Genomic DNA, 10,690 nt, shown 5'->3' with positions numbered 1-10,690 from the left:
ACCATTTTGTTAGTCGCTCTGGATAAGAGCGTCTGCTAAATGACTTAAATGTAAATGTAATGATTTAGTAGTAAAATAGCAAATCTATGTTCATATTTAGGGATGTAAACAGAACAATCAGTGTCACAATCACTCATTGTGACGAGTGTAATCACTCACAATGTAATGTAGGGTAGGCCTATGGATTGTGACGTATTCTGTCATCTCTGGGGCTGGGGATATGACATTTCGAGAGAGGTCTGATCAATAAAATGCATCTGGTGGCTTAATATCTACCTTAATTGAAAACTTGTCAAATCTATCAATAAATTAATTTTGACCTTACAAATATGTCCACCAACCTCATTCAATTCACTCACTTCCTGCCCGTGCACAAAAGTAACGTCATTAGAAACCCCTTGTTTCCGAACATGCCTTCTTTCAGGCAACGGCTATTTCTTCGCAAACATGCCAGTGAGTACCGGAGCCTGACATAATCACAGTTTTACCGTTAACATAGGGCTTTGGATGACAATCTTGGAGTCAGTCAATGCATAATTAATTCGTGTTTTGACTGTTGTGTGTTTGAGCTCTGTCGTTCCAGTCAGTGTCGAGGTATTATCATAATCTTTCATATACGCGCTGATTAGTAGCGCAGTGTGATACAAGATGGCGGCGTAAATATCGCAAACATGGAGATGAGTAACCTGAGAATGTAACACTAGCTACCATATGTTTGAATATACGTGCAATTGCATCCACTATATTGAATGATTTCGTAGAAAGTGTAGTGCAGGTACAGCTGAAATAACAGCTGACATGTATTTTATTTCCTCGAATAAGGAAAGGGAAGACCATTGGTCAACGTTGACGATATCTAATCCAGTAAACAAGAAATCTAGGCAGTATGAGAGGTTTTAGATTGCAAATTCATTGCAATTCCTGGGAAGTATCACTCGCAGGAACTGTTCAACTCATCTGGCTGTGAGCGAAACACTCTATCGCATGTGTTGTGTACCTATCTGACTGCATGTCGATATCATTCATAGTTTGCTCTGGATTAGGGTGTCAGTTAATTGACAAATGTTAAATGTACTGCCGTTTTGTCACTTGTAAGCAGGTGTCCTATCTACTCAAACTAAATGTAATTTTCTAAGCAGTCTTGCTTGTCCACTCTATCCTGCAGCTCGCAAAAGACTTGTTACACCCATCCCCTGATGAGGAGAAGAGGAGCCACAAGAAGAAGCGTCTTGTCCAGAGCCCAAACTCCTACTTCATGGATGTTAAGTGCCCAGGTAGGTCCCCTTTGTTTCCTTCATTGCATTTATGCGTTTGAATCATGTACTGTATGTGATCTCTTTAGTTTATGGTTCACAGTTAGCTTTAAAAAAAAATATATATATATATATATATATATATATATATATATATATATTATCAAGATTTATTCAATTAACAATGGGTATGCAGACCAAGTATTCAAAACAGTTTGGTCGGTAGTCTTGGTTTAATCTAGGCAATGCACAATTGTCGTCATGCGCTGTTTGAATGAACATTTTGTAAGGCTTTCCCAAAAAACCTTCCCAATTAAATATTGACTGCAAAGTAGGCCTCATGATGATCAAATTTGATTGGTTACATATACATGTTTAGCAGATGTTATTGCGGGTGTAGCGAAATGCTTGTGTTTTTAGCTCCAACAGTGCAGTAATATCTAACAATTTCACAACAATACACATATCTAAAGGAATGGAATTAAGAATATATAAATATTTGGATGATGTTGGAGCAGCATAGAATACAGTATAAACATATGAGATGCAAAAGTCTGAAGAGGCGACTCTGGGATTCTGGCCTACTAGGCAGAGTTCCTCTGTCCAGTGTCTGTGTTCTTTTGCCCATCTTAATCTTTTCCTTTTATTAGCCAGTCTGAGATATGGCTTTTTCTTTGCAACTCTGCCTAGAAGGCCAGCATCCCGGAGTCGCTTCTTCACTGTTGGTGTTGAGACTGGTGTTTTGCGGGCACTATTTAATGAAGCTGCCAGTTGAGGACTTGTGAGGTGTCTGTTTTTCAAACTAGACACACTAATGTACTCTTGCTCAGTTGTGCACTGGGGCCTCCCACTCTTTCTATTGTGGTTAGAGCCTGTTTGTGCTGTTCTGTTAAGGGAGTAGTACAGTGTTGTACAAGATCTTCAGTTTCTCGCATGGAATAGCCTTCATTTCTCAGAACAAGAATAGCCTGACAAGTTTCAGAAGAAAGTTCTTTGTTTCTGGCCATTTTGAGCCTGTACTCAAACCCACATGCTAATGCTCCAGATACTCAACTAGTCTAAAGAAGGCCAGTTTTATTGCTTCTTTAAGCAGTACAACAGTTTTCAGCTGTGCTAACATAATTGCAAAAGGATTGTCTAATGATCAATTAGCCTTTTTAAAATGATAAACTTGGATTCGCTAACACAACGTGCCATTGGAACACAGGAGTGATGGTTGCTGATAATGGGCCTCTGTACGTCTATGTAGATATTCCATTAAAAATCAGCTACAATAGTCATTTACAACATTAACATCTACACTGATCAATTTGATATTTTAATGGACAAAAATGTGCTTTTCTTTCAAAAACAAGGACATTTCTAAGTGACCCCAAACTTTTGAAAGGTAGTGTATGTATTCAGACCCTTTACATTGTTGAAGCACCTTGGCAGCCATTACAGCCTTGAGTCTTCTTGGGTATGTCACTACAAGCTTGTCTTTGGGGAGTTTCTCCCATTCTTCTCTGCAGATCCTCTCAAGCTCTGTAAAGTTGGATGGGGAGCTTTGCTGCTCTGCTATTTTCAGTTTTCTCCCGAGATGTTCGATTGGGTTCAAGGCTGGGCTACTCCTGCGTTGTGTAGTTAGGGTTGTTGTCCTGTTGAAAAGTGAACCTTTGCCCCAGTGAGTTCCTGAGTGCTCTGGAGCAGGATTTCATCAAGGATCTCTCTCTACTTTGCGCCATTTATCTTTCCCTCAATCCTGACTAGTGTCCCAGTCCCTGCCGCTGAAAAACATCCCCACAGCATGATGCTGTCACCACCATGCTTCACCTTAGGGATGGTGCCAGGTTTCCTCCAGACGTGAAGCTTGGCATTCAGGCCAAAGAGTTCAATCTTGGTTTCATCAGACCAGAGAATTTTATTCTCATGGTCAGGGTCCTTTAGGTGCCTCTTGGCAAACTCCAAGTGGGCTGTTGTGCCTTTTTACTAAGGAGTGCCAAGGCCTTCCCCGAATTGCTCAGTTTGGCCTAGTGGCCAGCTCTAGGAAGTCTTTGTTGTTCCCAACTTCTTCCATTTTTAGAATGATGGAGATCACTGTGTTGGATCTTAAATGCGGCAGAACATTTTTGGTACCCTTCCGCAGATCTGTACCTCAACACAATCCTGTCTTGGAGTTCTACGGACAATTCCTTCGTCCTCATAGCTTGGTTTTTGCTCTGACATGCACTGTCAACTGTGGGACCTTATATAGACAGGTGTGCCTTTCCAAATCATGTCCAATCAATTGAATTTACCACAGGTGGACTCCAAGTTGTAGAAACACTTCAAGGATGATCAATGGAAATGGGATGCACCTTTCGAATCTCATAGCAAAGGGTCTGAATACTTTTGTAATAAGGTATTTTTATTTAATACATTTGTAAAAATGTCTACGCCTATTTTTGCTTTGTCATTATGGGATATTATGTGTAGATTGAGGAAAAATATATTTTTTAAAATCCATTTTAGAATAAGGCTTTAACTTCTTTTAATTATAAGGTTAAGGGGTCTGAATACTTTCCGAATGCACTGTAGGAGTACCTATTTCTTTAACTGCTCAACACAGAATAGCCTCATGTACGCACTCCCTCGAATAGAGAAAATATCCTTTCTATTTTATTCGGCTTTGTTCAATTGTATTCTTCATAATATAAAATAATGCCATGGAATTCTAAACAAATAGTGTAGCCCACAGCCATATGGAATAGCCAGATTTGGACCTAACATAAGGACAACTCAAAGTATGCTGTTCTGTTCTTTTGAAATAGACTACCTTTGAAATAGGACTAACATTTTCATGTTTTTGTTAGACCTATCTAAAATAATGGATTTGTGACGGTGTAGGCAATATTACAAGGATTTATTAGACTTCTTAAAATGTAGATGTTCAAAAGGTCTGCATCAGTGGCTTGTAGGCTGTGTGCGGAAGCCAGGAGATTCTAAATGTGTTTGTTAATTAACTGTCAATTACCATGAGATGATAGTTATTTGCTTGACAATCACCGGCTGATTGTGACCACCACAGCCCTAGTCTAGAGCCCTGGTGTCTTAATGATTGTATTTTTGTTTCCCTCAGGATGTTACAAGATCACAACGGTGTTCAGCCACGCCCAGACAGTTGTGCTGTGTGTGGGTTGCTCCACAGTTCTGTGTCAGCCCACTGGAGGCAAAGCACGTCTCACAGAGGGTCAGTAGTCTCAGCATTTTGTGTGAATTGCTGGTGGGTTCACCTGCACCCACTAGCAATTGCTAATAACCCGTCTGTAACCGCCAGATCTGTTAGGAAATCTAAAGCCTGCACCCAACCCTAAACCGCAATATAGAAAATGTGTTGTACAGTTGGTTCCCTTTTGTCCTTTTTTTGCTTCGGGGGATCGATTTTGAACTTTATTCCCATGTTTCGAAAAGCATTTGGCAAGTTGGAGCATGTAAAATTAGGCCCTAAAGCTTAGGCTTATGCACTAATGCCAGATAAAAAATATTGGAAAAAACCCTCAAGGTAGCCTATAGATATTAATCTTACAATTATACATGTATGGATTTTACTGCATTGTTTTCACTTTATTCAACCTGCCCGCCACATATCTGCCTTTCATCCACACAATATTTCATGACCCTGAACCCGCCCGCCCCCCATATATAACTGCAGGTTGGGTAAACCCGCACATCACTAGTGTGTGCCCCCTTGTGTTTTCCAACTCAAGTTGGAGAGGACAGTCTCTTAAATAATTGAATGTCTTTGGGGGGTGGAGGGGTGTCTCCAGCAGTTTTAGGTACAGCAGCAATGTCAATATGTATTTATGTAGTTAAGGGCCTTCATGTGCAATCAGTTATTGGAAGTTCCCGAGTTCCGACTAGAAAGTTTCACTTGAGCAGTCCTCCAAGTCGTAATTACAAGTGGGAAACAGAAAATGTTACCTGAGTTGTGATGTTTCACCACTGACCTCGCACCCTTGCAACCAAAAGATGACGACAAAGTAGTTTTTGACAAACTTATTAATGTGGATAATGTAGCTAGTTTGAACATTGTCAATGTTAAGCAAGCTAGCTAACTGTATTATTAGCAACGTTAGCTAGCTTATCTTATCAAGCTAGCTTGAATCGTATTGGTTGAAGAATTTGACTTCAAAAGCACTAACACGATCATTTAAAAAAATGTATATTAGATATTATAATTTTCCTACTTTATACCCCCTTTTATTTCGTCATATCCAATTGGTAGTTACAGTTTTGTCCCATCCCTGTAACTTCACGGACTCGGGAGAGGCGAAGGTCGAGAGCCATGCGTCCTCTGAAACACGACCCTGCCAAGCCGCATTGCTTCTTGACACACTGCTCGCTTAACCTCTATGGGCTAGGTGGGACGCTTGCCTACTCAACAGCCAGTTGAATCCTGTGGCGCGTTATTCAAATCCTTAGATATGCTATTACTTCAATTTTTCAAAAATATGACTATTTTACACCATTTTAAAGATAAGACTCTCGTTAATCTAACCACACTGTCCGATTTCAAAAAGGCTTTACAACGAAAGCAAAACATTAGATTATGTCAGCAGAGTACCCAGCCAGAAATAATCAGACACCCATTTTTCAAGCTAGCATATAATGTCACATAAACCCAAACCACAGCTAAATGTAGCACTAACCTTTGATGATCTTCATCAGATGACAACCCTAGGACATTATGTTATACAATACATGCATGTTTTGTTCAATCAAGTTCATATTTATATCAAAACCCAGCTTTTTACATTAGCATGTGACTAGCATTCCCACCGAACACTGCCGGTGAATTTACTAAATTACTCACGATAAACGTTCACAAAAAGCATAACAATTATTTTAAGAATTATAGATACAGAACTCTTCTATGCACTCGATATGTCCGATTTTAAAATAGCTTTTCGGTGAAAGCACATTTTGCTAAATTCTCAGTAGATAGCCCGGCATCACAGGGCTAGCTATTTAGACACCCAGCAGGTTTAGCACTCATCAAAGTCAGATTTACTATAAGAAAAATGTTATTACCTTTGTTGTCTTCGTCAGAATGCACTCCCAGGACTTCTACTTCAATAACAAATGTTGGTTTGGTCCAAAATAATCCATCGTTATATCCAAACAGCGGCGTTTTGTTCGTGCGTTCTAGACACTATCCTAAAGGCTAAATAAGGGTGACGAGCATGGCGCAATTCGTGACAAAAGAATTCTAAATATTCCATTACCGTACTTCGAAGCATGTCAACCGCTGTTTAAAATCAATTTTTATGCCATTTTTCTCATAAAAAAGCGATAATATTCCGACCGGGAATCTGCGTTTAGATAAACAGACAAAGGAAAAGAAAGCATTCGGTCGAAGCGGGCACGCGCCTAAGCCCATAGTACTCTGAGTGGCCACTTGCCAAAAGCGGTAGTGTTTCAGGCCAGAGCCTGCCTCGATATCGTTCAACTTTTTCCCGGGCTCTGAGACCCTATGGAAGACATAGGAAGTGTCACGTTATTGCACAGATCCTGAGTCTTCAATAAAAAGAGCCAAGATGAAACACTACTTCTCAGACAGGCATCTTCCTGCTTGAAATCTTCTCAGGTTTTGGCCTGCCATAGAAGTTTTGTTATACTCACAGACACCATTCAAACAGTTTTAGAAACTTTAGGGTGTTTTCTATCCAAAGCCAATAATGATATGCATATTCTAGTTACTGGGCAGGAGTAGTAACCAGATTAAATCGGGTACGTTTTTTATCCAGCCGTGTCAATACTGCCCCCTAGCCCTAACAGGTTAACCCAGAAGCCAACTGCACCAACCCTCCCCTAACCCGGATGATGCTGGGCCAATTGTGCGCCGCCTCGAGGGTCTCCGTTCACGGCCGGCTGTGACACAGCCTGGGATCGAACCCGGGTCTGTAGTGACTCCTCAAGCACTGCGATGCAGTGCCTTAGGCTGCTGCGCCACTCGGGAGGCCCAGCACCTGAACACAATCATGTTGGACCATTCCATTCGAACATTGCGTAACATTACTATAGACTTAGAAGATTTGAAATTATTGTTTTGGCAGTGAAAGCTTTAGTGCCATTCAATCTGACAGTTTAGCACTAGGTGCTATAAATGTTAATTTGGTTTCACACTGCTCTCCGCAACTCTCTCCTCAGATTCTTTGTGGCCTGACTGTCATTTTCTCTTTCCATCAGGGTGCTCTTTCAGGAGGAAGCAGCATTAGTTGTACTTCTGATGCCCCGGTAAAAATGTAAGAGAGGAGGGGTTGGACATGTTGATTTCAGCGACTCCAGCCTTGATACTGCATCCAAGAAAGATTGATCCAAAAGTGCTCATGATGCCTGGACACCAGATGGGATTACTCATTCAATGTGATAGTCTACTTTGTTGCAGTAACTGAACTCTTCAACCAATCTCTTTTAATACAATTGTTTTGGCTAAAGAATTGGTTGTTTGTACTTTTGTTTCCTTTTCCATATTTGCCTAAATTGGGATTGAAATGTTTTACTCTACATCAGTTGGGTAATTCACATGAAACCAGTTTTTTTTTTTTTATAAACATGTCTGTCGCAAATTGAGTTACAAAACCATGATGCGTTTGCAAAAATCAACTATCATTATGAGGACTACGGTCAACATTTTTGGCAAAGTGTCTTATTTTAAATTGTACGTTCTCGCCTGATTTTTGTACATTTTCAGTTTTCATTACCTTTTTCGGATTAAATTATCAGTTATTTAATACAATTTTACTTTACAAAAACGTAATTTATTTGAATAAAACTGCTGTAGTTTGTCCATAAATAACAAAACGATATACTAGTTTAAGTATACATTAAATGATAATATTATGTAGTGTCTGTCAACGTGCATCTCACTTTTTAAAGTTCCTGTAAGAACTCCAATCAGTTTAAGTGGTTATTCACATATGATGCATGATCAAGAGGAGTAGTCCTTAGATGTGCACAAGTAAACATATTCGCTTATACGCCTTCAGAATGAGGTTCTTATTCTCAAACAACCCCTTTAACCAACTTGGCCTTCTCATTACTGAAACGGCAAGAAAAGCTCCAATTAGGAAAGAGTGATGTGAATTCTATTGTGTAATTTAAATTTCGATATTTGTATTTTCAGTTTAATTCTGGCCTTTTCATAAGGGAAACGATGTTCTATCGGAAATTGATTTGTTTACTTTTATTGGACAAACTGTTGTGGAAATTGTCAAATGCATAATCTGATTTAAAAAAAAAAAAAAAAAAAAAAGGAAATGGATAAGTACAGATCTTAATCTCAGTGATCAATGAGAATTTTGTGAAATTACACTTGATCAATTTTGGGGTCAAATGTAATTTGTGATAATTACCCAGTTGGGCTATTTGCATTTGTTTTCATAGCCAGTTACAATTTGGTGAGTGCTTAATTTGAAGAAAATATCGAGTAACAATTTGTCATGGGCTACTTAAAGGGCAGCTCCACCACTTTTCAATTTCATTTTCATTATCCACGACAAGTGTCAATGTGAAAATGGCACATTTCTATGTTTTGTAGAAATAAATGCTAAGTTCTACCTGATGAAATCAAAAGTTAAGCCATTTTAAAAACTGATTTTCCAACTATGAGATTTGTGGTGAAGTGGGGAGCAAGAAAATACCCTCCCTTGGGCTAGAAACTCATTGCAGGTTTTGAAAATAACTTTTTACTTTTAAGGTGTTTAAGACACATGACGTCTGTGATCTCCAGGTCGGAAAGACTGAACTCTAGAAAGATGCCAGAGTTTCTGACTTGGAATTCTGAGTTTGCTGACCGTTCAAAACGATCCCCCCCCAGATTTCCCAGTTCTTTTCAACATTTATCTTACCCCATTTTCTTTTTTAAGACAATGTCTTTTTAACCACAGATCATAGAAATGTGCTGTTTTTACATATGTGGACACTGGTTTGGTGTTGGAGTTTGAATACTGGTGGAATTGCCCTTAAAGTTTAAGAATTTGACACCAAAATAAGACTTTAGTCTGAATAATTATATAATGTTCAGTAAAAAGTTGATATTTGGAGATAATATGGCAATTTACCTTACACTTACTGTGAAATTACAACTGAATACATTTTTCAGAATTACAATTATGAAGCTCTGGAAAATATTCTATTTACAACCTATTAGTAGACACACTGTGCACTTGCTGGCTAACAAAACAAAATACACTTGAATTGTTATTCAGATAATGTGGCAATCAAGAGTAGTGTTTTTTGTTGAAAGATTTCCAAAATGGGTGAAATGTGCATTCTACAGTTAAATTCCATCCACTTATTGCTTTATTTAGTATTATGAAACTGCATAAATGTTCCACCTTTTAACATGTTACACCCATAAAATGGTATGTAGCCCAGGGATGCAAACTACTCACCTTTTGGCGAAATTCGCCGTTTTGAATCCAAAATAGGTGACCTACGTGATTCGTGTAGATCCGATGAGAAAAGTTTGGGCGGAGGGGGGGCTTTGGATCGCTACGGGCTGTAAGCGAACTAGTGATGCGCTTTTGGAGCAATACTGGCTGTATCCAAGGCTCAGCCAATCATTCACATTACAGAATGCAGCACGCGACTGAAGTATTGGCTAGTTACAGCATCAGCGCGCGCCCTGGAAAGACAGCGGGAGAGTGGAAAAGCAGTTTGCGCGTTCCCTGAACTGTAACGGAGAGGTTGTAACCGAAAAACAATTGGTATTTGGAAAGTTGGAGGTGAGGGAGAAAATGTGGTGGAACAAGTATTGTTAACATTAAGTATCTTGCTAGCTTCATGGTGTGAAAATAGCTAACGTTAGTAACCAAACCAATTCGCTATAATATTAACTGGTAACATTATACGACTCCTTGCCGTTCCTCAAGTTATAACGTGTTAGTTGCTTACTGGACCCCGACAATCTGTGTGACATGTTAACTACTAACGTAAACTCACCCTATTCCGTACAAATGTGCGCAACCGCGACATTCAAACGAGGCTGCAAAGAAAACAAATGGGACTGTAGCGACTTCAAAATCTGGGGTGTGAACTACGTTTCTATTCAAGCGTTGATCGACATGGTAATAACTATAGTATTGGAGAAAAGTTGAAAAAACGGACCCTCCGTTACATCGTGACGTGTCATGCCGTAACGTACAGCATTCGTACAATCTCTCCCCACCAGGTGTAGCACTTCTCTCATCGTTTAAAAACAAGAAATGGACAGTGACGGGATACCTAGTCATTTTTTGCGTCGTCACTGCAAGCGATCACGACTCAAAAAAAAAAAAACTGTTTACTTCTGAAGATCACTTTAGCACCGCACTAAAAACCAGATTCAAATTCGACACAAACCTTCAAATAGGTATGTAATCGCACATTATATAAACTCTTTATAGTGTTTATTTACATTTTAGAGGCGATAAGTT

General features: G+C 39.3%; 1 protein-coding gene across 1 annotated transcript; it reads left to right on the top strand.

The window, feature by feature from the left end:
• Positions 1-355: 355 nt before the first annotated feature.
• Positions 356-7,711, top strand: LOC106588181 (small ribosomal subunit protein eS27). The gene is made up of 4 exons (XM_014176910.3): positions 356-453; positions 1,166-1,274; positions 4,351-4,461; positions 7,461-7,711. Exons 1-4 carry the CDS (start codon positions 448-450, stop codon positions 7,487-7,489), a joined length of 255 nt encoding a protein of 84 aa, XP_014032385.1. The 5' UTR covers positions 356-447; the 3' UTR covers positions 7,490-7,711.
• Positions 7,712-10,690: the final 2,979 nt, after the last annotated feature.

The sequence above is a fragment of the Salmo salar genome, chromosome 27 (genome assembly GCF_965601325.2).
Source record: "Salmo salar chromosome 27, fSalSal1, whole genome shotgun sequence".
Taxonomy (NCBI): domain Eukaryota; kingdom Metazoa; phylum Chordata; class Actinopteri; order Salmoniformes; family Salmonidae; genus Salmo; species Salmo salar.
The sequence above is the reverse complement of the archived record's forward strand: the minus strand, read 5'-3'. Positions and strand labels throughout refer to the sequence as shown.

What these genes read in the sequence shown, in the direction of transcription:
- LOC106588181 (XM_014176910.3), top strand. An exon ending in CATGGATGTTAAGTGCCCAG is followed by an intron (nt 1,275 to 4,350) that starts GTAGGTCCCCTT and finishes TGTTTCCCTCAG; the next exon opens with GATGTTACAAGATCACAACG. An exon ending in CAAAGCACGTCTCACAGAGG is followed by an intron (nt 4,462 to 7,460) that starts GTCAGTAGTCTC and finishes TCTTTCCATCAG; the next exon opens with GGTGCTCTTTCAGGAGGAAG.